The sequence below is a fragment of the Phragmites australis genome, chromosome 3 (genome assembly GCF_958298935.1).
Source record: "Phragmites australis chromosome 3, lpPhrAust1.1, whole genome shotgun sequence".
Lineage (NCBI taxonomy): Eukaryota > Viridiplantae > Streptophyta > Magnoliopsida > Poales > Poaceae > Phragmites > Phragmites australis.
Window position 1 is genome coordinate 39,212,705 of NC_084923.1, and position 26,283 is coordinate 39,238,987.

The 26,283-nt window shown below is 45.6% G+C and overlaps 1 protein-coding gene across 1 annotated transcript; it reads left to right on the plus strand.

The window, feature by feature from the left end:
• Positions 1 to 1,929: 1,929 nt before the first annotated feature.
• On the plus strand, positions 1,930 to 9,223 carry LOC133913027 (DUF21 domain-containing protein At2g14520-like). The gene is made up of 11 exons (XM_062356057.1): positions 1,930 to 2,362; positions 3,359 to 3,435; positions 3,530 to 3,613; positions 3,697 to 3,810; positions 3,904 to 3,990; positions 6,251 to 6,390; positions 6,503 to 6,590; positions 7,335 to 7,408; positions 7,953 to 8,086; positions 8,197 to 8,441; positions 8,819 to 9,223. Exons 1-11 carry the CDS (start codon positions 2,185 to 2,187, stop codon positions 8,858 to 8,860), a joined length of 1,263 nt encoding a protein of 420 aa, XP_062212041.1. The 5' UTR covers positions 1,930 to 2,184; the 3' UTR covers positions 8,861 to 9,223.
• The last annotated feature ends 17,060 nt before the right edge of the window (positions 9,224 to 26,283 follow it).

The window sequence follows — 26,283 nt, forward strand, 5'->3', positions numbered from 1 at the left end:
CAAGTTTAAGGGTATGTTTGTTTCAGCTAGAGATTCTGAAAAGCAGTTTATAAAAATTGGATTGTGAAAAGCTGGATTGTAAAAATTTTTTAGACTGTAGATTAAAAAAATTTAATAGACAATTTAGTAAAATAGACTTTCACAATCTATCAAAAGCTGAGGAAAACCAGCTTCTCAGATTCTCATAATTCAACCAGCAGATTTTAAAAAGCTATAACCAAAAGTTGTCTATTTATTTCAGCTTCGAATTATAAAATGAAAGCCAGAATCCGAAGCTGAAACAAACTGAGTCTAAATGACAGTGCTTTGTGGCCTGTTATCATCTCCCTTTCTTCCAGGACGTCCATCTCATCTTCTCGAAATCTCCCACGTCAGAAGGATGCAGAAAAGTTAGCATCTACGGGTTAACACGTTCGTAGGTTGCAGAGTTCTAGCTGGCACTTGAAAAGTTGAAATGGAGAGCTGAAACAGTTGCATATGTTCGCCGTGCTGGCTTTCCCGTTAAAGACCGTGCTTTTTTTTTTCCTAGCTAGTACTCCTGCTACGTGTGATACGTCGTGTGCGAAACTCCGAATCCGTCCTCTGCAGATGGCGACATTCCTGCTGCTAAACCCAGTTATTTTCATGTTAAAAAGTCGCACAAGAGCAAACTAAAAAGATCATGTGTGATTTGCTGATCTGCGGCCCGTTGCAGTCTGCATCAGAAAAAAAAATACAAATGGTTATGCGTTCCTAATGTTCACACGATACAGTAGTAGGCTGCTGGTAGCGTGGACCCTAATAACGCTAGATGCAGGCAGCCACAGAGGATCCAATACAGAGGATCTGTCCAACTTGGTAGCTCCGTACTCCATGGCACCTCCGTGCACCACGCGCCCAGCATGCAAGCGAGCAACGCCGCTCCGTCGTGGAGCAGGCGCCTGCCCAACTTTCTCGTAGCATTTCGCCGAGCATTATTGACTCCAATCCATTGCACAAAAGATGCACACACACTTACCACGCATGCGAGGACGGAGAGCGTGCTACTTACTTTCAAAATACTATCGCTCGTTTTAGCTTCTGACATGGAGTTAGTTAGCAGTATATGGTACCAAAAATGACCTTACATAACTTTTTTTTTTGAGAGGTACAACCAGGAAGTATATATTCGCTCGTTTTAGCTTCTGACATGGAGTTAGCTAGTAGTATATGGTACCAAAAATGAACTTACCTAACTTTTTTTTAGGTACAACCAAGAAGTATATATCTACGCACACTTATATCTACACCTCTACTACTAACACACATGCATAAATATAGGTTAGAGGGCACAAGACCTTTCCTTGGTGAGAACGTACAATACTATCTAACATATATGTGCATGTATATTCCTAACTACTCATATCCACGTGACCTTACATAATTTAATCATGTAGGAAAACAAGAAGACTCATATGCAATGGGTAAAAGATAAGGCAGAATTGTAGATGGAACAGGAATACATGATTTTCTTCCTCCCAAAAAGTTGGATTTATACTAATTTTATACGAAATAGAACGATTTTCGCGGAATATGCTTGGCCATCGTTTGAAGGGGGCGCTACTCGCACCACTTGTCCACATAGACCGGCCCCACGGAAGCTCGGGTCCTCGGGACTTTGCAAGAGCAATAGTACTGTAGCAGCTGCTCGGGACGTCCTCGTTCCACTCGCACCACCTGTCCATAGACCGGCCCCACGGAAGCATCCGGCACATGCCGACAGCCCACAAGCCAGCGCAGGTGTCTAGCAGCAATTTCCCCCACACCCCACGGAATCACGCGGCTAAACCAAGTAACCAACACGCCTTGATCTCACTGACTTTCAGGCCCAATTAGGAACGGCTCCACCTGCAGCGAGACAATCCTGTACCAAGGCCACTATAATCCGGCCAAGTGGGCCAGCACGAGCGTCCGCCTGGCCCACATGTCAGCACCTCGGCGGTGGCCACCCGTCGCGTGGCCACCGCGCCACGCCTCCTCCGGCCACCACCTCACTGCACAGTTGACGCACGCACGCTCCTAAATAAAGAAGGAAACTGGCGACGCAATCGGAGGGAATAGCAAGCGAGTAGGGGGCGGTGGAGACCTCGCGCGAGGAGGAGGAAGAAGCTTCTGGTCGCGCGAGGAGGAAGAGAGGCGGGGAGTTAGGGAGCGGGCGGGCGGTGGATGGCGGTGGAGTACCACTGCTGTGAGGCCGGATTCTTCGAGCACATCGTCATCATCGTCGCACTGGTGCTCTTCGCGGGCCTCATGTCGGGCCTCACCCTGGGGCTCATGTCCCTCAGCCTCGTCGACCTCGAGGTCCTCGCCAAGTCCGGCACCGAACAGGACCGCAAGCACGCAGGTACGGCATTCCGCGTCCTCCAGCTCGCTTCCGCCCGACACCCACACGTACGCCGGCGCTGGCCTTCGCCGCCCGTGGTCTCGCGCGCGGCGGGCGCTCCGGGTCCGTTCGGTTTTTGCGCTCCGGCCTGTAGCCTGTTAGGTGTCGTGACGCGGGCGTGTGCGGTGCCAGATTTAGGTGGGCGGTTGGTCGGGTTTTGCTGCTCGGCTACCTGGACTGGCTTGGCATTTCGTCGAACAGCTTCCGGGTGTTGGTTCGAGTTAGCAAATATTAATCCATGAATGAACAATAGAATATGCGTGTTGCCTTGAGGAATCGGTGGATGGTCGTAAAACTAGGGAACTGTTGAGGTGGATGGATCGCGGTATCGGACATCTCAACTGATGAGCCATTTCGCTTTTTTGCTTGATCGATCCATGCTAGTCATCTGGTTGCCCGAACCATCTTGTGTATTGGCCATCGTGTGATTGAACTTTATCACCTGGGATATGACTGTACTTGATCATCTGGCAAGCGGCCTGGGTTGTGATTTTTTTGATGTTCAGCCTGGATTGTTATTTTCTCCAGACATAATGAAATGGTGCACTGGCTTGGTTTCAGTGTGCCTGTCTAAACCTAATGTCGAAAAGCCAAATTTCTGGTTCAATGTTTTGATGTTCAGCTGTTTTTATTTTTCAAAAGAAGAGACAATTCTTTGTTGTTCTTGTGTGAAGCGAGAGTTAGTGCATAATAGAAGTAAAAAAATGTGTGAGGTTGTGGCTTTTAGTAGTACAAGGTAAAAAGCTGTGGTCTTCAGTTAGGTTTTTGCTGTTATGTTGTGCTATTTCGGCGCATCGAAATAGCTGGAAAAAGAGCTCTAGGATATATTATTTGCGGAATTAAATGCAAAGGTATTAACTTTTCTTTGGGATAACCTGCAGCAAGTATCTACTGCGAATTATCTCGTTGGATGTCTTTTCCAGTGCTACTGACACTACGTTTCCCCCATTATTGCAGCTAAGATTTTGCCTGTTGTGAAGAACCAGCACCTTCTGCTATGCACTCTTCTGATCTGCAATGCCGCATCCATGGAGGTGCCGCTATTTACTTCGAGTTATTTTTAGATAATTTGAGTTCAAGATCCCCCAATAAATTTGTTGTGATGAGATGCCTCTGTCTTTATATTAGGCTTTGCCCATATTCCTTGATAGCTTGGTGACTGCTTGGGGTGCGATTTTGATCTCAGTGACACTGATTCTGCTGTTTGGTGAGGTGAATCATCTGAATTTTACTTGTTGATGACCATCTGCAAGTCTCAAGCATGCTATGCTGCTCTAACATTTTGGTATCCACAGATCTTACCGCAGTCCGTCTGCTCACATTATGGACTAGCTATTGGTGCCTCAGTTGCTCCATTAGTCCGTGTGCTTGTTTGGATCTGCTTTCCTGTTGCCTATCCTATAAGCAAGGTAATATGTATACTCCCAGATCGAGTGTGTTATCATTATGGGACAAGTTCTCCAATATATATGGACTGAACACTCTTTTCCTTTCTGTTTCAGTTACTGGATTATGTCCTGGGTCATGGTCATACAGCCCTCTTCCGTAGAGCTGAGCTAAAAACACTTGTCACTCTGCACGGAAATGAGGTATGCTGATTATATTGTCTTCCAAATAGTAAGTTCATAATGCAAATGTTCCTTTGTTGTGAAGCTACACTGATCGTGGACTTGCAATCTGAAATTGACACTAGACTGTAACATTTGTTGGTATTACAATCGCTAATATTATCCAATCTTGGTTGGATCCCAGTGCAATTTGATCACCAACTAGAGATAGTTGTTGCATCTTTCCCAAGGGAGGTCAACTACTGAAACATAGTGTAGATATGGGTATTCATTTAGACAATGTTTTAACTTTTAATAAATTAAAATGGTAATGTTTAAATTCAGTTACATAGTGCTGTTGCTTTTCAAGCAACTGTATTTTTGTTGAGGATATCATTTGTAAACCTTTTATCAGTAATATGTAATATCTCACAGCCTCCACCTTGTCCCATCCCAGGTGGGTATCCATCTTGTCCATCCCATCTGAGTTCATCCGGATGGTACCCCATGACGAATACTTCGCGGCGACCAGGGTCCTTGGAACGGGACTTCGCGGTTGCCATGGATTAGACCATGGGTAGCCTGATTGATTTTCTTTGAACTTGTTGAAACGACGAAACACACCTCCCTACCTGGCGCGCTAAATGTCGAGGGTTAATCCTAACAGTGATTCCGGAGTATGTTGGACAGTGGGTGCGTGAACGACGTTTCGGGAACACGAGGAGTTGATGAGCCGGGGTTTGGTGAAGCACATGATGAATTGTGTGTGTGACGAACTCTGAGACGCGATGAGTTATATAGGTTCGGGTCTCCCGGAGGATAATAACCCTACGTCCTGTGTGTTGTGTTTATGGATGATCTGAGTGAGTTACAAAGGGTATTCTAACTAGTTGTCAGACTTTTTTCCTCTTCCCTTATAAACGGGATCCTCATCCCTTTATATAGGAGGGAGGAGAACTTACACGTGGGTCCAAACAGAGGACTCCTGCTCATCTTAATATCTAACCCTAGCCGTCATTACATAGGACAAAACGTGCCCACTTGCCCTGAGGATTTGATACATCCCCTCGTCGTGCGCCGTAGATCTTTGGCTGTCACGCCGTCCCGTCCGGGTGCTCTGCCTGCCACTTGTATACGGAGTTATCAACTTGCCTGACCGGCTTGCTGACATCGTCCCATCCGTTATGCGGCGCCGTGCTGGTCTGCACTGCCTCACCCCGTAGCATTTAATACCACAGGACGGGACACTACCCTTCTGCACCGTCCATGACTGTTCGTAGGGGAAGGTGCCCGGGAAAGGAAAAAACACCTGAGTAGATATCAATAAATGTGATTGGATAGTTTGTGTTAGGTCCGACCCTGCTACCAGTGGGGCTTGTCGCGGGTTCAGGCAAGGTCCCAATGAGGCTGGTCGCGTTAAGCCTCGTACTGGTCGCGGAACTTCCTAATTTAGGAAATACGCATCTCTGGTTCTTATGTTCCTTAGAGGATCCTTTTTCCAGAGTATCCCTATACTCCATACACCGACAATGTCCATAATAGATTTGCGTTGAGTGGAATGATCTAGGCAAGGTGCTTTGGTCAGTTAACATTACAAGGATATTTTTGGTGGGCTTGATTTAACAAAAGGTGCAGAAGATGAACTGCTCAGGCTCTGCGCTAGTTAGGAGATGAAGATTTATTTACACGGTGCAAGGATTTGAGAGCATTATTTAAATCACTACAGTATGTGTAATCTAGATAGGTCTATTTGTTGTTGAATCAAAACAGTTGTGATCTTCAAGTCATATCACTAGTGTATGTATAATCTAGATAGATCTATTTGTTGTTGAATCAAAACATCTGTGCTTTTCAAGCCATATATACTAGACAGTAAGTTTGGAGAAGTTCTGCAATCAGTGGGTGATTTCCTTGTCTAGATGTGTATTCAATGGAGGACAAGTGAAGCCTCCTTGTACTATCCAATCTAGATACGATTAGGATGTATATGCTATGAACAATTTCTGCTGGTTGTTTTCTTTCTTTTTACTTGTTAGGTGCTTGAATGCAGCTGGTCAACTTGTTAGATATGCAAGCTACATATTATGCCCCAACATAAAATTCTAGTGAGGGTTAGTGGGGCAGCTTATGGTATTTGTATGATCAATTGATTGAATAGTGTGTCAAAAGATAGACTTAGTGAGGCTTATAGATTTCTTGTGTGTGTATGCAATACTAATATATATTTTAGATTGCAAGTTTATGATCTTTGAATTATGTTAAGTATTTATTAACTATGTTACTTATTTTGTAATTGAAACAGGCTGGTAAGGGTGGAGAGTTAACCCATGATGAAACTACCATAATAGCTGGAGCTCTCGAACTCACTGAAAAGAAAGCTAAAGATGCTATGACACCATTATGTCAAACCTTTGCAATTGATATAAACGCAAAACTTGACAGGTACTGGGTTATATCTAATTTTACATATGATTTTTGTTAAACAATGTGTTACTGCTTTGCAGATTTTTTGTTAAACGGACTGCCCTAATTGTTTGTACTTTCTTTTCCACAGGGCACTAATGCAAGAGGTCCTTGAGAAAGGGCATAGCAGAGTGCCAGTTTATTATGAAAAGAAGACAAATATTATTGGATTGATATTGGTAATGTCACCTGCTGTTAAAATAAGCTACTTTTCTTAAAAAAATATATATTTGAAAATTCTAGTATCTACTGTCTAAAATTTGGCATCCAACAGTTTTTCGTTCTTATTTGATCTTTGAGTAGCATAGATTAGCCATAACACAAGGATTACTGATTAGGGTACCAGCGAATAGAACATTCAAAAAGTTCAGGAGAGATTCCAGGTAAATGGCAGGGGAACAGGGCAAGCAGGGTTGTCATTGTCAATCCGAGCCGAGTAGGTTGACAGCATAACTATTGGAGTATTTAGAGTTTGTTCTGAATGAACTGTTTATACTTGTATTCTTACCTAGGATAGCAGTCTGTGGAGCGAGGCAATCATGAATCATGCATTGAGCTGTAGAGGCATAGCATAATTTGTTATTTTGTTACAAAATTTGAATTTACCTGCAGTTCATGTAGATACTCAAGGCTTGGTTTAACTGTGATTTAGAAAAGGATGAAACATGTAAATAGGTTGATTATTTTGATAGCAAGAAACACCAAAGACACTTGCATGTGTGGCATTTACAAGAAATGCGGATTTTGTTATAGTGTCTCTTGTATGAACCACCAATAAAATTTAAAAGAATGTGTGTTTTAGACATATTTATGATGCATATGTTAATGTTAGTGGCTTACATCTGTTATATAAATTTATTTATCTTTAATGTTTCAGATTGTAATTGTACTATATTCATGTAAAATGCATTGTGAATTTTCAGGTGAAGAATTTATTATCCGTTAACGCTGATGAAGAGGTTCCCATAAAAAGTGTAACTATCCGCAAAATTCCACGGTAATATATATAAATTATTTCTATGCAACACTTTTAGATGATTTCTGTAGTTCATTATAATCCTGTCTCTATCAATTTATTATTGTGGACCGCTGCTTGGGAAGAAAGACCTACAACACTGTCCATGATTCTCCACAAGTAAACCTGTTTCTTCCTGCCATGACTTCACTGTAGAATGGGCCCTAAAATAACTATTATGGCCTGTACCATAATTGCAGGCAGGTTTTCTTTTGTTAATCTTGTCATCTACAGGCGTGGTGTTGAAAGAACATCCGTATCTCTGATATGTATAATTAGGCTATTATGTGAGCGACAGCTATTAAACATCTGTCTTAAATGCATCAAGTGGAAGTTTGAATATAGAAACTGAATAGTTATTTCTTGAGAAACTCAAAAGTCGGAGGCCTTTTGCTTTGCATGTCATATTTTGGAACATATTATGGTAGCATATATATATATATATATATATATATATATATATATATATATATATATATATATATATTCAGCTAAGCTAACACATATGCACCATGTTAAATGTCAGTGTTCTAGAAGATATGCCCCTCTACGACATCCTAAATGAATTTCAGAAAGGCCATAGCCACATGGCAGTAGTCATAAGGAAAAACGATTCGAGTTACCCAGCTGAACAACCTGCCAATGATGGTGGAACTCTCGGTGAGCTCCAACATAGTCATTACTCCTCAGTAACTTGCATCTGGCATGCATTATCTTCTCAATATGTCTCACTTTCCCTTTGCTTTGCTTTCTTTGGGTGTGGAACAAAGAGGTGACCATTGCCATTGATGATAAGAATAGCGAAAAGGTTGTGAAGAACCTTCCACCACCGCTGCGAAGATGGAAGAGCTACCCTAACACTCAGAACTCAAATAGGGGAATTAGGCCTAAAAAATGGTCCAAAGATCAATCAAATGTTCTGCAGATAGATGAAGAGCCCTTGCCCACATTGAGTGAAGATGAAGAGGCTGTTGGTATCATAACCATGGAGGATGTCATAGAAGAGCTTCTTCAGGTCAGTGGTCTGCAAATGGCTAAATTTTATTTAGGCTGTCGAGTAAACTGTTTTATCGTCTATAATCTTTGCCATATGCTAGTGCATGTAAACTAGATGTTTATCTAATTGACAAAATTATAGAGATAATTTTCGTAGTTCAAAATCATAAGATGTTCTGAACTTAAATGCCCTATGTTCTACTGGGTAAGTAAATCATTAGTATGATCTAGTTCAGGGATACCTAGAAACAGCTACGTATGCATGTTCGTTTTGTTAACCTCAAAAGAATGCTCCAGTGTGTGTACTTAAGCAATGTTAGTGTTATGTTATCCCACAATGGATGTTTTCCAACATTTATTATATCCTTTGTTCTAATTTTTTTCCCGGTGATGCAGGAGGAGATATACGATGAGACAGACGTACACGAGGAACAATGACACTGGCCTTCCTCGCACTGTTTGTATTTTCCTTTTGGACCAGAGAACCAGCTGTGTGTTACGGCAGTTTTTTGCTGGGAAAGTACAGTATGTAATGTATACACCCTACGTAGATAGGCAGATACATTGAAGGCTACTAGTAGTTCATTTCGGTTCTAGGCGGTCTCTGTCTAAGGGTATTGGTAAGGCTCTGTTTGGATTGCCCCGTCCTGGAACAGCAGGATTGCTTGGTCGTAAGTTGTACCGAGTAACCCTGGAAATGGAGGTAAAAACTACTAGGATCGAAGTTGCTTGGTCGATGCGGCGGTGCCGTTCGGTTCAGAAATCCCAATAAGATCTCGGTTTCTTGTGATGGCGCTGACATCTGCTGCTTCTGCCAACTTTTAACGATCTACCTACCTTTTGAAGCATGCAGCCAGGTGCAGTCTACGGAATGAAACAGTAACGGACATATACACCGCTCCTTGTTTTCTCGAGGGGAGTATGTCTACCACTCACATAGCCCTTGATACTGTTGTACACAGTATGGAACGGTATGAACAGTGCACGCTCTACTGTGCCACACAAGTACACAGTGTAGCAGTACTGCTAGTGCCTTGGCAGGCCGGTCAACAGTCTGTAAGAAACGGCGTGGCGTAGAATCAGAATCGACCAGCCGTGGCACGGCGGTAGCGCAGGACTTCCCGGCCAACGCATCGTGCACCCCGGAGCCGAACGCGATCGCCCGTGCCGCCCGCTAGGCATTCCACAGACGAGGCGGCGTGCGAGCTGCGCGACAGCCGGAGCGGAATCGCTTGGTTCCGCGGCCACACGCGTGGCACGGCAGCGCACGCCAAGACCGCCCGAGGCCAGCGCCCCGCCGGCAGAGGCGGCGTTTGCCGACTCGCTCGCGCGTGTATGTGGGCTACGGCCCGGCTCTAGCTGCTGTCCTGTCCTGTCCTGTGTGCGGTCCGTGGCGTAATACGCGTGGCGTCGATCGATGGGCGCTTTGCTTCCTGGCTGGGAACACGTGATCCGGCTTGTGCATCCCTGGGCCTCCTCCCTGTCTTAATTCGCTAGCGTACACCTGCTTCGTACACACGCGTTCGTAATTGCGTAGACCCGTACGCGCTGCGTCGTCCTGCGTGCTTCTCACTAATCACAACAGGTTCAACGGCAGCGAACCAAACGGCGCGGCGAAGGACACACCCGTCCCGTTGCGTTTGCATCCTCGGCGACAGCAGCAGCGGAAGTAGCGGAGGGTTCGTTTGGAACAAAGTTTTTTTTAGAGGAATTTCGGAGTTTTCTATTTCTCTGGACAGGAGCCGTATAAGGACGTTTGAAACGATGGAACTCGGACTTTTGTTTCAGAGGAAAGCGTATGGCGTGTGTGCGTTTCACAAGAAATAAAACATTCATCATAAGCCAAAAGAAAAACATCTTTCTTGCTCTCTTCTCTGAACCACTGCTCTTTGGACTCTCCCGTTTGCTCTTTGGACTCTCCCGTTCTCTCTCCTCTCTCCCGCCATGAATTGAGAGATTTGCTGTGAAATAAATGGCACACTAGCTTGACGCACTAAGATCCAAAATGCTGGTATATCATCAAGATTCTAAGATATTGACGTATCTTTCGATACAAGTTCGGATCACTTCTTATCTACTCTCTAGACAACAATCATCTATCAACACACATTCTATAGCTATAAGCAATAATCACTTATTAATCTTGTGCTTAATTGCTTTAGAGAATCACTTTAAGCACTTTGGTGACTTGGATGTCTTATCAAGTGTATATGGGTTTCTTTGGACTCAAGCAGCATACCACACTTTCAAATGATTGAGTGGAGAGGTATTTATAGCTTCAAACCCGTCAACTAGCCTTTTCCCAACAGCTCAGAAAGACTGTTATCACCGAATGATCCGGTGAGAACAGCAGTACTAACACCGGATCATCCGGTGAGTACAACCTTAGAAACTAGCCGTTGGAACTCCACTCAATGCCTCTGTGAATACCGGATACTCCAGTGAGATCTTTAACTCCGTCACCGAACCTTCTGGTGGGTTAACTTGAGCCAGATCGTGTCACCTTTTCTTTGCAAGAAATGCTCTGGTGCATTGATCTTTAGAGCACCAAATCTTTCGGTGGTTTGTTCTTCATTCTTCAACACTTGCAGTTGCCTCTGCAAGAAATACTACAATGCTATAATCCGGTGTGCACAAACCAAGCACCAGGCTATCTGGTGGGTTGATCTTCAGTCTTTTACACTTGCATTCTTCTCTATAGGAAATACTCTGGTGTTACCCAGTGCAGATCACAGGACTATCTGATGAGGTCTATAGTCTTCTCCCCCTTTGTCAGAAACACTCCGGTGGTCTCATGTCCTATTTACCGGACTATCCGGTGAGACTATGAGCCTCTGGATATAATACTTCAGTGAGTACAAAATCCTCTGCAACGGACTATCCGGTGAGGTAAATCTTCCTGAGACTTTTTCAACTCAATCAAACTTTGTCCTGACTTCGGTGGCTTCTTCATGTATTGTATTCATGAGACATACTAATATATATTCTTGACCAACATGTTAGTTCTAGTGACTATGTTATCATTAATCACCAAAATCACAATTATAGTCTAATAAGACCAATTTCGCTATAACGATCTAGATGAACTAAAGAAATCTCCCAAGAAACAGGTACTCAATCTGATAAGGACCTGGTTTTCCCCTTCAAAAAGAATTTTCCTTGGCCTTCTTTTCAATCTGACATCAATTTTGTAGATTAGGGTCCCATATGTAGTACAAGCTTTCAGATCTATTCCATGATTTGTTTCTCCTCCCCTTCCCTCTCTAATCTCTTTGCTAGATTTATTAGTGCGCATGGCTGGCAAGGTTCCCCTTCCAAAATTGATTACACAAGCAGATAACTGCTTTCTCTTTGTTATTTATTAGTGCGCATGTCTGCTATTTTTTGTGGCAGGATTCATCTTCCTCTCTTTGTTATTTCTGAAATTATGTCCTGACCATGCTAGAGACCTCAAAGAATAGTGCTAGAGCAAAGTGGAATCACCAAATGAAGGTTTGCCTTATTGCGCTCTTAAAAGATCATGATGTGCCAAGATTTCGAACACAAAATGCATGGAGTAAGGAGACCTGGACCAATATTGTTGCTTAATTCAATCAAGCATTTTCCTTATCATACACCATTGATCAAGTGAAACAGAAGGAGCAAGATTTGAAGAAGGATTATCGAACCGTGAAAGATTTGTTAGCTAAAAGTGGATTTGGCTGGGATTATGATAGAATGATAGTAGTGTCACCAGAGAGTGTTTGGGCAACAATGGAGGCACGCCGAAATAGGGGCACCCTGTTTTGGCAAGACAAGTCACTTTCATACTATGATGACCTATTTTCTTTATATGATGGTGAGTTGCAAGCTATGGAGTTGATTAGTTATATTTATTGATGCACACAATTGTACTTGCAATTAAGATTGATCTAAAGTCTAGACATAATTTTTACATGGCGTTATGCACAAGGGAAAGGTTGTCGTGATATGGATCATTATGCGAGTAAAGCAAAACCACATTCAGAAGTTTCTGCAGAGGTGCAATTGCAATCACCTTCACCTACTATCCTTGCTCCAGGTGCGTCGTCCTTGAATTTTGATGTTGATGAGAATAGGGATGACACAAAATGGTTTTGGCAATGATGCATTCACTCCACTTGATCATTTAATGGCTTATCAAGGAGCACATGCACCAGTTTCCTCAAATCTAGAGCCACATGTCCTTGAACAATCTGCTGAAACACTTCACTCGAATTCTCCGACCATCTAATTCAACTCCAGAGGTGGTTGATGGTAAGCGACCAAAAAAGCAAAAAACCACAATGACTAATGCAACAGAGAGTTATCATGAGAGGTTTTTGATGCTCAAAAAGGAAGAGATCGATCGGTTTGTGGCAATCGATGAGAAGAAAATGGAGGATCCCTTCAACATAAAAACATTGCATCAAGACACTTGAGAGGATGACTGATGTATAGTTGGGAGATATGCTAAAAGCAGTAGACATCTTGAAAGACAACCCATCAAACAGGGAAGTTTTTCTCTCATTTTCTAGCGACACATTACAAGTGGGTTGGTTGCTTAGGCATATTTAGCTTACATAAGCAAACTGATATTTTGGTCCCTTTTTGGTTTGTGTGCATATATGCTCACATGCTAGTAATAGGAATGTCTTTACAGTACATGACAATAGGATTAGCATCCTGCATTCACATGCTCATAGTACATAGCAATGTCTTTTGTAGAGTACTGCTAACATGTGCATGGCAGTGCCTTTTGTAGAGTATTGATGGTTAGCACGAAAATTCAATACAAACCAACTAATTGTAGTGGACGTAGATGTTACATTAATGGTAATTAAGTTACATTACTATCATTGAACTCGTCTTGCAATGTAATCTTCCCACATCCTCTTTGCCATGTCTTCTCGCATTTCATTTCTAGCTCGTCATAAATTGTTGAATGTTGGCACATTATGATTGTAGTGGTCATCTCCTTCTGGTACAACCTTCATGTTATTTTCATTGGGATATGTGGTAGCACCATGAGCCAAAGATGTATCTCTATTGTGTAGCCGTATGAAATTGTGAGTTACACAACAAGCTACAGATATATCAACATGTGTGTCAATATCATATAATGAAACAGTTTTCAATATGGGATACCCCATCTTTAATATACCAATAATTCTTTCTATATGACTTCGTAGTTGTGCATGTTGAAGGTTGAATAATTCCTTGTGGTTTTGTGGTTTTTGTCCAGCTCTTCCTTGTTCTTGTAAATGATATCTAGTTCCTCGATATGGAGCAAAAAATTCTGGTGTATTAGCATAACCTGCATCTACATGATAGAATTTATCAGGAGGAACACTAAATCCATGGTTAAGTGCATCCTGGAGAACCCTTGTATCAGAAGCAGACCCCTCTCAACCAGCATGTGCATGCACACACTTTAGATCAAAGTCACATGCAACCATCACGTTTTGTGATAGACCTTGCTTTCTGTTTCTATATGGTTCCTGTTGTCAGATAGATATATCATGTGGGTGCCATCAATAGCACCAATATAGTTCTATATATATAAATGCCATTGTTCAAATAAAAGGTACAAATTCAATTGTTATTGCTAAGATAGAGATAAAAAATGGATTACCTAGAAGTATGGAGCAAATTTTGGCTGTCTCAAAATTCGATGCGGGTGTAGAGAAGGTAGGCATATATAATTGCATGCGAGTTGTGTAAGTGCATTGAGCACTGCTCTAAAGTGATGGATACTTGTTTCTCCACTATGTTAGAATTGATCTTGCAATGTTCGATTGCTTACATTCTTTAATACTGCATAAAGGAATATAGCTAATTGCTCTTCCACATATACATAACTTGAAACAGCAAGGCCATTTTCACGTAGTCTTTGGGCCAGTGCTTGAAAAATCTCTCTCTACTTATGGAACTGTCTTTTTCCTAAGAGCTCATGCCCTCTTAGAGTTTCATCAATAAATGTGGCTCTATTTCGGATAGATGTGTGTATCGGTTGTCTTTGGGATGACTAAGGTGTACTACCTTCTTGTAACGTTGGTAGTATGACAAAAACGAATTCACCATTGTTCTTTAATCTACAGTGATAGTTTGTATCCATAGAAAGCAAACTTATTAGCTAACTCCTACTGGATCGATGAGAGAACATCAGACAAGACTGCTATATTGCTGTGTGCAGAAAGAACAAGTAGTTGTGTGCAATTTGCCTAGCTGCTGCCTCATACGTAGCTTATATAGAAACAAGAATGCCAAAGCACCAATGGCTACAAGAATGTATCGGTCACCATGTGCAACGGCTATTTTTTTTAAGCAAATATGCAATGGCTATTTTCTTGCATGCAAAAGTTTCAACGTTCAAAATATTCCTGTAATCTAAACAGCGAAAATTTTCCATTCCTCTATTTTGAATTTCTATAGTTTTTCACTTCACACTACATCTTATTTCTCTGATTTTCATCATGTGCTCCAAGCAGACTCTTAAACTGACAACTGGTTTGCTACTACGTCTGATGGCGCTGCGAATTAAGCTCACTTCATGTAATGCGGCGGAAGCGCAGAGTTCATGCCGACACATGGGGATGAGAGCTGTGGAGCACCGAGCACGTGTGGAGCCTGCTCTTTTCTCCACCTAGACCAATGCCCAAATGGTAACGTTGATGGGCTAATAGCTTGCTGACATGGACTCGCTGTACATGCTCTAAGTAAACGAAATTTAACATCGATAAGTGAATTCGCTGTACATGCTCTAGTCGTCTGAAATTTAACATCGCCCTTATAATAAAATTCGAGTACATAGATTTTTCCCAGTATGGGTCAGCAGGATTGCTTGGTCCGGAAACTGTAGGCTTCTACGCGGCGGTGCCATTCGGTTCAGAAATCCCAGTAAGATTCCACTTCAGCTTCTTTTGATGGTTCTCACAATCTGCAGCTCCTGCCAGCTTTTAACGATCTCTCAACCTTTTGAGACATGCAGTCAGGTACAGCCTACGGAATCGAACAACGCCCGTATATCTACCAGTTGGAAACTTACTTTAACCTAATAAAGTGGTAGGCCTTCAGAACCTAGATGTAATCTGAAAGTTTAGTGAAAAACACATACAAGCTAGGGAATTATGTACTGTAATTAATATCACATATCTTTTTTATTACAGTGACGATATATTTATAGACCGTACGTGACCATTTTTTGTTACAATACACAATAATACCCCTCTAACTATTATATTCCTAGCATATTCATAGATACTTTGGTGGTATCCTAAGCATGTATGTCCTATTTATAATCATACCTTTCTTAGTCTTCAATTACTAGCGATGGTCCTCCCTTCGCTTGGGCTCTCAAGGACTATAGCCGATGACACCTTCAGCGCACCTTCGACCGACTTCCTTGTGGCACCTTGCGATAGTCTTTTACCGACTTTGGAAGATACATCGAATGCTTCACCTATGATGACACCTTCAACGTCCCTTCGGCCGTTTCCCCCCGCGAAGCCCAAGGAACACCTTCAATCACCTTCTGAAGGCTCGACACAGGCTTCGCCGATCACGGCACCCGTACATGCTCCGGTAGCGTCGAGCGTCCATAAGGTACCTTCGGTATGTCCGAAGGGTTCCTGCAACATTACCCCGTGGGTCATTTTCACTACGAACTCTCCTGCTTCAAACTTGCACGAATAGCTTTTCACACTCTGTACCAAGGCATCCTTAACCCATCGCAGTCTTGACCCTTTGGAACAAAACCCAGATAGCCTAACCTGTTGGCTCCAAAGAGCAAGTCAGGCAAGCCGAAGACATGCTCCGGTAGCGTCGAGCGTCCATAAGGTACCTTCGGTATGTCCGAAGGGTTCCTGCAACATTACCCCGTGGGTCATTTTCACTGCGAACTCTCCTGCTTCAAACTTGCACGAATAGCTTTTCACACTCTGTACCAAGGCATCCTTAACCCATCGCAGTCTTGACCCTTTGGAACAAAACCCAGATAACCTAACCTGTTGGCTCCAAAGAGCAAGTCAGGCAAGCCGAAGACATACTGGATTGGGAAGTCGGAGGTTGACGAAGAAGTTTTGGCCGGTTTAAAGATAGAAGGCTTGATAAACGACGTGTTGAAGGTGAGGCTTCCCAAAGATCAGGAGATTCCAGAGCCATCAGGTGATGAGGCAATTGTCTTCGTAGATTATTTGAGACCTGGACTTTGCCCACCATGCGACAAGATGGTGGCAAAGGCTCTCAAATTTTTTGAGGTTTTTCTCCATCAATTGACGTTGAACGCCATCATTTGGCTCAGTCTCTTTGCCTGGGCAACAAAGTCGGAAAGAGCAAAAATATCTGCAAGGGCCTTTGTTGACGCTCACCAGGTTCACCATCAACGAAGTCTGTCTTCGTTGACAATGTGCAGCCCGAAGCTCACTACGGTTGCATAAACTTTACCTAGCGAGGAGATCTGGCCACGTATGTTGTAGCTTATAAGAACAAATAGCCGAAGGATTGGACGCAATGGTGGTTCTACTACAAGGTAAACAACAAGGACTACCTTGCGTCGAAGTGCTAGGAGCTCAAGATAAATTGCGCGCCGGATGTGGTGATTAAGGGCGCCCAGTGGTAGGCCTTCGAAGCCTTCACAAGGTATTCAAAGCATCTGAGCACCCGCAATCTTATCGAGGAGTTCCTTGCTGCAGGCATCTGGCCGCTCAGCGAAGGGTGGATCATCTCGTTGTTCAGGCCAAAAGGATCAGAAGGACTTTGACATCCCCAGTTTGATGTCATGGGAAAACCTGGTATGTACCCAGGCCTATTTTTCCAAGGCATTCGCTTTGTTACTTTTCCTTATTCGGTTGTGCTTTGCAATAGCCGTAACAGTTGCCGAGGTGGAAACCAAAGCCCGCCTCCTCCTGGGAAAAGTTAATGTGGCCGAAGGCCAATCCTGGGCCGAACTAGACCTCGACTGCCAACTCAATAGGGTCTTCAAGTTTCGAGGCCTCAGCTATGGAGATAGAATGTAGGCCTTTTTTTCACATAGTGATACCTAGTACGTACCTACTACTACCAGTCTATTCCCACTGTATACGCGTACGCGTGCGTAATTACATAGCCCTATATGTACGCGCAGGATGCTTCTTAGTTCTCACGAGCCACAACAGCAGAGCAGCCCGAATGGTGGCCCTGAGGACACCGACCAGCCCAGGTGCGCTTGCATCCTCAACAAGGAAAATCTAGAGGACCTTTTAAAAAAGATTCTCGCGGGATTCTGTTCTATACTATTATTTCATTGATTTAATAGCTGATGCGTGTAGAAGAGAGAAGAAAGAGAACACATATCGTACTATAGGAGAGGATATTTCGAAGAACTCGACCTATAAAATTTACTTCCCCTCGTCAACGGCAGCAACAGAACCAGTAACGTCCGGTAGCTTTGAAGGCCCCAATTGAAATATGAGCATTATTTTTCTGGTTTCTTATAAAGGTCTTGCGAAATTCCGTCGGAAGTACTGCATTCCAAACGAGGCGTAGACAAGGCAACGTGCTGCACATCTGCATTGCCGACTAAGATTTCCCCGTGTCTCAGGACGCACAATATTGAACTTGAACCGCACAGAAAGGCTGCTAGGTCAGATGTCAAATTGCTCGCTCAAATCAAATACGAGCCGGGCGCGCAAAGCTGTCAAACGAAGTACTACTAGCATCCAAAGCCATGGACACGTACGTACAGCCTGGCCGTACGACCATGTCCAAAATACGGGCACAACTGCATGCAAATCGATCCTCTGAAATCGAAGCAGAGAGACAACGAGAAGCGACCTACCGTTGAAGTCTCGTACTGTATTTACGCAGCAGGCGCGTACCGGCTGCCCTCAACCCACGAGACATGAACTGCTCAGAGAGATGGACGGGATAAGGCCGCTGTTGCCGGCACATGAGAGATCAAATCGCATTGATGCCTCGTGCCGCTCTGTACAATACTACTTGTACCTGCATGCATACGTACCGGGAACCATCCTGGCAAAATAAGAGCGTGTTTGGTTGGCTGGCGCGTCCAGCTCGCCTGACCTGGCTCGGCAAGGCTAGCCTTGCTGGTGTCGGAGAGCAGTTTCGACTTGCTCGGACTAGCAAAGTAAATTCTGAGAAGCACAGTTACCGAGGCAATGAGCAAGGCAACGTAAAGTCTGATTTCTTGTCCCACCAGGTAGACAAACGGCGATAAGAGATCCAAACACGCCCTAAGACTCATTTGGCAACACATGTATCAGTTAGGATGGAGACGATCCCGGCCACCTATGGAACAAAACCTACGCGTAGGAATCGATCCTGGGTCAAGCCAAAATAGCATTTGGCAGCGGTCGGGATGGAAACAATCCAACCCAATCCCCACCAATCCAAGGAAGAAATTAGTAACTCCACCGTAGGTCGGGAATATTCTCACGTCACTAGACCGCTCCTCGCAAAATTGACGTGACCACTCCTCACAGAAGGTGCCGCCGCTGCCACTCCTCTTTGTGCGACCATCGAGTCCGACGACGGTGACAACTCCACATAGATGTTGCTCCTCCTCCTCCCTCTTCTCCTCTTCCCCCTCCCCCCATCATCCTCCTCCTTCTCCTCATGTTCTCTTTCGTGCTAGGGTTTTTCGTATTGAATCCCTTGCTCCTGTGCTAAATCTTGGGGGGACGATCCCTTGCCCCTTCTCCTATGCTAGATCTTGGAGGGACGATCCCTTGCTCCTTTGTGCTAGAGTTAAGTCAAGACAAATTTATCAGCCAGCTACCGACCACGGCAGCGCACGGCCTGCTCTCAAACTCTCTCTCAACTCGTGATATACGTGAACGAGCACACAGGGGATTTTGTGCTGCAAAACATTGCGACATTTTCTTGTTTGATTGCTAAATTTAAAGGGAAAACAGAACAGATGAAGCTCCAATTCTTCCTCACCATGATCCGTGCGTGTCACGCCATCCCACGACGCAGAGCATGGCGAGCAAGCCACGGAGCATGCCCACGACTCGGCCTTGATGTGAACGAGCTCGCCTCAACCTATACTCCTATCCACTCGGCTCGCGCAGAGGACCACGAGCTTATGTAGGCAACTCCTAACCTAAACAAAACGACTTATGCACGAGTTTAACCAACATTTCACCCCCTAAACTAGTGCATCTACTGAATGGAAATCATGCCTATCCTATTGCGTAGCCCCTCAAACTTGACTCGACCCAAAGGCTTTTTAAGAATATCGGCGAGCTGCTCAATTGTGCTGATTGATTCAACCTCAACTTGCTCGTTGTCCATGCACTCACGAATGTAGCGATACCTGAGATCAATGTGTTTGCTGCTCTCGTGGAACACCAGATTTTTGCTGAGGGTGATGGCCGACTGGTTGTCGATGTTGAGGACGAATGGCTCAGGCTCCGCGTTCTTCAGTTCACCAAAGAGCCTCCCAAGCCAAATGCCCTAACAATCCACCTTAGCTCCTACGATGTACTCGGCTTCGCAAAAGGAGAGGGCAACCACCTTCTGCTTCATTGATTGCTAGCTTATGGAACTACTCCCAAAGAACAAGAACACCCCGCTCATGCTTCTGTGTCGCCACGTCGCTGGCGAGGTCACTATCAGAGTAGCCGATCAATTGGACTCCTTTCATCTTCCTTGAGTAGCGACATCCAAAGTGCAGCGTTCTTGCAATGTATCGCAATATCTTCTTCATTGTGGTGAGATGTTCGGTGTTCGTGCTCTCCATGAACCGACTCACATATTCCACCGAGAAGGAGATGTTGGGATGGGTGTGGATGAGGTAACGGAGACTGCCAACGATGTTGTGGTAGGCGGTGGCATCGTCGAAGGTGCCAAGCTAACTCGGCTCAATTTGTAGCGTGACTCCATGGGAATGCACGTCAGATTACATCCTTCCATCCTGGCCTTGACGAGAATCTTCTCTGCATATGCAGCTTGACTGAGTGTGATCCCCTCCGAGCTCTGCTTAACCTCGATGCCTAGATAGAAACAGAGCAAGCCAAGATCACTCATCTTGAACTCGCGCATCATCTCCTACTTGAACCTCTCGATCTCGCCGGGAATGGAGCTAGTGATGATTAGATCATGGACAAAAACTCCAACCAGTAGTCTCGAGGCCTTGTTTCTATGTGTGTACACGACGTGTTCTATCTCACTCCACCAGAAACTGAGAGATAGCAAACAATAGGTGAGCTTAGCATTCCATGCTCGTGGTGCTTGATGAAGGCTGTATAGTGCCTTATCTAGCCGAAGCACCTTATCTTCATGTCCCTCGACGGTAAAACCCGATGGTTGGATCACGAACACCATCTCCTCAAGCTCCCCATTCAAAAATATAGACTTCACATCCATGTGATGGACGTTCCATCCCTCGTGCGCAGCCATGGCGATGAGCATGTGGACGGACTCAAGACAAGCCACCAGCGTGAAGACTTTGTCAAAATCCACCCCCTGCCACTGGACGTACCCTTTGGCGATGAGGCAAGCTTTGTATTTCACGACAACACCTTGCGCATCCTTCTTCACCTTGTAAACCCACTTCAGGCCGATCGGACGATGGACAATGGGTAGGTTGACGAGATGCCAAGTGTGGTTGTCTTCCACCGCCATCATTTCCTCCATTATCACCCTGCTCCAGTAGGTATGCTGCTCGGCTTCAATGAATGTGGAGGGCTCTTCAGCGGTCGCGAGGTGCAGCTCGTCCATGTCGACTGGCGCAGCATCGCTAGTGTTCACGTTCTCCACTAGCCGAAAGTGAGGAATTCACTCCTCGATGTCCTCGTCAAGCTGGGCCATAGCCTCGATGATAGGGGAGAGGAACTCCACCCTCCCACCATTGTCCACTGGCACAGGTTCGTACACTGGCGTCTCCGACCCGCGCGTTGTAGGGTGCTCTACCGTCGACAGCATGCACGCAATTCCCACTCTAGTTCTGCCTTGGGTGTTGTTAGTGTATTGTGGCATGTTGTAGACCTGATACTTGATAGAGAATGTTTCACTAGACTCAATCGTACATTGATCGCTACCGGCACGCCAGTCCCACTTGGCCGCTTCATTGAACATGATGTCGCGGGTGATGTGGACGTGGTCACCATTGGGGTTGTTGCAGTGATAAGCTTTAGTGCCGGGTTCATATCCCACAAACACCATCGCCTTGCTCCTATCTTCGAGCTTCTTCAGGTGAGGCTTCACGTTCTTCACGTGTGCAACTCATTCGAAGGTGTGGAGATAGTGCACGACTGGTGCTGCACCATGCCATGCCTGGTACAACGTCATGCCCACCACGCTCTTTGTCGGAGAGTGATTGAGGATGTAGATGGAAGTGGTCACTGCCTCGCCCCAAAACTCACCTAGCATGTCCTTGGACTTCATCATGCTCCACACCATGGCGATCACCATCTGATTGTGCTATTTTGTTGTGGTGAATATGGCACCATGAGATATCGGTTCACACCATGCTCTGCGCAATACCGCATGAGTTCAATGGAGGTGAACTTATCATCTCGATCAGTCTAGAGGGCTCACAACTTCCGCCCTGTTTTTGTCTCCACCTCGACCTTGAACAACTTGATGGAGTTTGTCGCCTCGCTCTTCGCCGCCAGTAGCCGAATCCACAAGTATCTGCTATGATTGTTAACGAGCAAAATAAAGTGAGTCCGATCACCGCGCATCACAAGGGAGATGGGGCAGCAGAGGTCTCAGTGAATGAGGTCAATCAACCCTGATGCCAGGTAGTTCTTCGTGCTAGGGAATGAGGCACACCGCTACTAGCCGACGAGGCACCCATCGCAGAGTTGGTCGATGTGGTTGATCGGTGGGAGCCCATGAACCATGCCATCCTTCGCCAGCTTGTGCAGCGCCTCAAAATTGTGGTGCCTAAACCACGCGTGCCAACACCACGCCTTGTCGTCGTGGAGCGCCGCTAGACACACCGATTACGCCAGGATGAGCTGCAACAAGTACTGCCTATTGGCGCAATGCTTGACCTTGGCAAGAAGACACTGTTGCCGATCTTAGATGCGCAGGATGCCGCTGTTGATGAGGACCTAACACCCGTTCTCGTCGAGCTAATCTAGGCTGATGATGTCGTCGCGGAGCTATGATATATAGTACACACCGGTCAAGGCTCGATACTCGCCTCTGTGTCCTTTGAACATGACGGTGCCACGACCGAGGATGTTGATGATGGAGCCATTGCCAAACTTCACTTTGCCAGTGATGCTCGTGTCCAGCTCAGCGAAGATGTCACGGCACCCCGTAATGTTGTTGCTGGCACCAGAGTCAAGGTACCACACCTCATCACGGTGGTCCCCAGCATTCCCAAGAAAGGCCTTGACATGTGGCTCATCGAGGGATACAGTGTGGCCGACGGTCAGTGTAAGCTCAGCAACGACACGTGACTATAGCATGAGGAGCGCGGGCTCATAGTCATCCTCCTTGGTGAGGTACGCCTCGTCGACGCGCTTCGGCCGCCTGTAATCTTTAGCCCAATGTTCGAGCTTACTACAGTTCCAACACTTGTCCCGCGGTTGTTCACACATGCTTTCCTTGTCGTCTGCTTTCTTGCACGGTTTCTTGCCACATCGCTTCTCTCCCAACTTTCCTTTTTGCTGTGAGGAACCGTCCAAATAGTATTCTAATTAATCATCAGGAGGATCATTATTCATAATCACAACCTCGACGATTAACCAGAATACCATTCCGGTAGTCCCGGCACGTGTTTTGTGCCCAGGATCGGAACACATGCCTTCCAACTCAAATATCACAACACAGTTTAATAGAGAGCAAGTAATTAAACTGGATTACAATTATTAAACATGCAACTGCTTCCACAATTTACAACAAAAGAAGAACAGCAACAACTAAGCAGCGGAAGAAAAAAACCTATACAACAAAACAGTATGGAGCCGTATGCCCTTAGGCTCCATACCAAAAGCGTCGGAGTTCGGAGTAGAATGTGCTACTCCTGCCCGCCACCCGGATCGGCAGGCAAAAAGTAGCCGAAAACTGCCTCTTCCTCGCCGACCTGTGAACCTGAAAACAACTTAAGGGCAGCACCCCTTAGTACGAAGGTACTAGCAAGTCTTACACAGTATGAGTATATATATTCTCGACTCCAAGGATCATGCATTTAAAGCTGTAGCAAGGATTAAGACATGTTTAAGTTCATTAAGCGGTAAGCAACCTAGACTCTAGGTGTAAGCAACTGACTTAACCAACCACCGACTCAAACTCTGCCAACCAACTGACCACAACAGATATGTAAACAACAAGTGTATAAAAGTAAACCATTACCACCAAACCACCGACCACATACCGACCAAACCACCCAAACCAACCATGCCACAACCCACATCGAAACTCTACGACCAAAAAAATGGTCGCTCGGTGGAGATAAGCGATAGCGATGCTCATGACCGAGAGAGCGGCAGTTCGAACTGATTATACACCCTGCAGGGGGATACTCCTGGACCCACACGACACAGGGACCATACGGCTTGTGCCACCCACTAAGATGCACACAAGGGGGTACCCGTGACAACCTTTCCCAACCAGGCCCAACCATGTGGATCAACCATAGCTCGGCGAGGCGGTATTAGAACTACTCCTCGAGCAAACTAATACCGCTAAAAGCCCGGACTCAAACCGGACTCACACCGTCTATGACGAGGCCCACATGACCACGTCTGCGAAGGTAATCGGCTCGCCTACCATTATATCAGCATGTGGTGAGTAAGATAAGTGCTAAAGCCGACTATACCGATGATCGGTGCTTAACCGGTACAAGCGGTCTACGGTGTCCGGGTTCCCTCCCCGAACTGCCTGAGGACTCCTCGTGAGCAGATGACACCCCTAACACCGCCCACACCTCGTCTCAACTCACCACTCAACAACCGACACATCATCAACATAACCACAAATGTGAACAGGTAAAAAGCCCTAGGCTCGCGACAACGGTGGACGCCGTCATCGACTTCTACCGGAAAGCCTAAGTACCACTAAGCATAGCGAACTAAAATTAGACCGCAATGACACCACTAGGCTCCAATGGAATAACACATGACACGTGACCGAAATGGAAGAATGCATAGGCATAGGTTCTACCCAACTCGGAACCCGACACATGCAATGCATACATAAGCGTAGATAACATATTAGATTTTCAAGTAGACACGGTGCAATATGATAGATGCTTGCCTTGCTGCCCTAGCTGCTGCTCACAGCTACCCGAGTCACGATCACCACTGCGGGAACCTCCGGGGACAGCCTCGTTCGCCTCGTTCGCCGGGTCGAAGTTCCCTAAAAGAATCACGCATGCTATGTAATGAATATGAATGACATGTAATGAAAGGTGCTTCACTGTAAGACAACAGTGGAGATGCAATGCACTTATGCCATGAGTTAAAAGCCTTAAGGATTTCCTTATCTGAACTACTGCTTAGCATTTAACAACTCATTAATCCTCAGTAAGTATTTCATAAACCCTAGCACTTTTAAAGAATGTGGCATAATTTAACAAGATTGACAAAATTGGATTTACCAATTTTGGACTTATCAAAAATTGTTTAAGAATTATTGAAGATTAAACACCTTTCATTAATTAAACAAATTTAATTATACATTTCACAACACCTAGAATTTTTCATGTGCAGAGTATGATAATACAAGGCCAACAAAATTAGATTCATCAATTTTGGAAATACCAAACTTTAACTATGAATTATCAAAGCTTAGACATATTTCATTAACTCAACAACTCACAGCACACATTTCATGGCCACTGGTATTTTTAATGGATAGATCATGGTACAACAAAACCAACAAAATTGGTTTCACGAATTTTGGAGCTCTACATAATTTCCTATGCATTTTTCAAGATTTCAGCCGATTTATCAACTCAACAGATATTTACTTCGCAATTTTTGATTTTTTTTTCTAATATTCAAATGGGCCCATGCCTTTTTCTACCGGCACCGGCCCAGCCCCAGCTACTGACCGGTGGGGCCGGCTCCCTTGACCGAAGTCAAAATCGGCCACGGCAGCTGCGCGCGCGCAACTGGAGGACGGCCGGCGGCTCTTGCGGTGGCTGCCGGCGGCGAGCGGCAGCCTGCACGGCTCGACCGAGGGCAAAAACGGCATTGGCGCGAGCACGCGGTCACGGTGGGGGCACACGTCGACGCCGGCGACGGCCGGAGCACGGCGAGCGGCGGCGAGGGCAAAACTAGCACGGCGGCGGCACGGCTTTGACACGCCGACGGCGAACGGCGACGCAATAAGCCCGGCCGAGCACACAAATACGTTCTACATGAGCGCGTAGAGCTAACGGCGCGCTTCCCGACCGACGAGCTCGATGGCGGCCCGACCAGCGGCGTGCGTGGGGAGGCGGCGGCGATTCAACCACTGCGGAACACCGCGCCGGCGACGGGACAGAGAGAAAACGGCGCGCGCATAAGGTGTACAGGAGCACGGGGAAGCTCACCGTGCAGTCGGTTGGGCCGGAGAAGTGAGGACGTGGCGGGTCGACGGAGGACGGCGGAGCTCGGCTGCCGCCGTTGGAGAAGAAGGCGCGGACGGCTTCAATCCTTGCGGGAAACGACCGGGGAAGGAGGGGAAACGGCGGAGGAGGGCCTTGACGACCTCCCTCTGTGCTCTACCTTGCTCGGGCTCGGCGGAAAACACCGGCGGCGCGGTGATTTGGCCGGCGGCCAGTGCGTGTGCTCTGCGCTTTGATTTCCAGCCGCGCGAGAGAAGGAGCAGAGAGAGCGAGAGAGAGAAAAGGGCGGGGAGGGGAAGATAAGGACACGGCGCTGTGCTCGGCTTCCGGCAACGTGGCCTGGCCACCGAAG

Bases quoted from the DNA above. Each gene is read 5' to 3' on its own strand.
- LOC133913027 (XM_062356057.1), top strand. From the start codon at position 2,185: ATGGCGGTGGAGTACCACTGCTGTGAGGCCGGATTCTTCGAGCACATC. The intron at 6,591-7,334 runs GTAATGTCACCT...GTGAATTTTCAG, and splicing joins ATATTATTGGATTGATATTG to GTGAAGAATTTATTATCCGT. The intron at 8,442-8,818 runs GTCAGTGGTCTG...CCGGTGATGCAG, and splicing joins TCATAGAAGAGCTTCTTCAG to GAGGAGATATACGATGAGAC.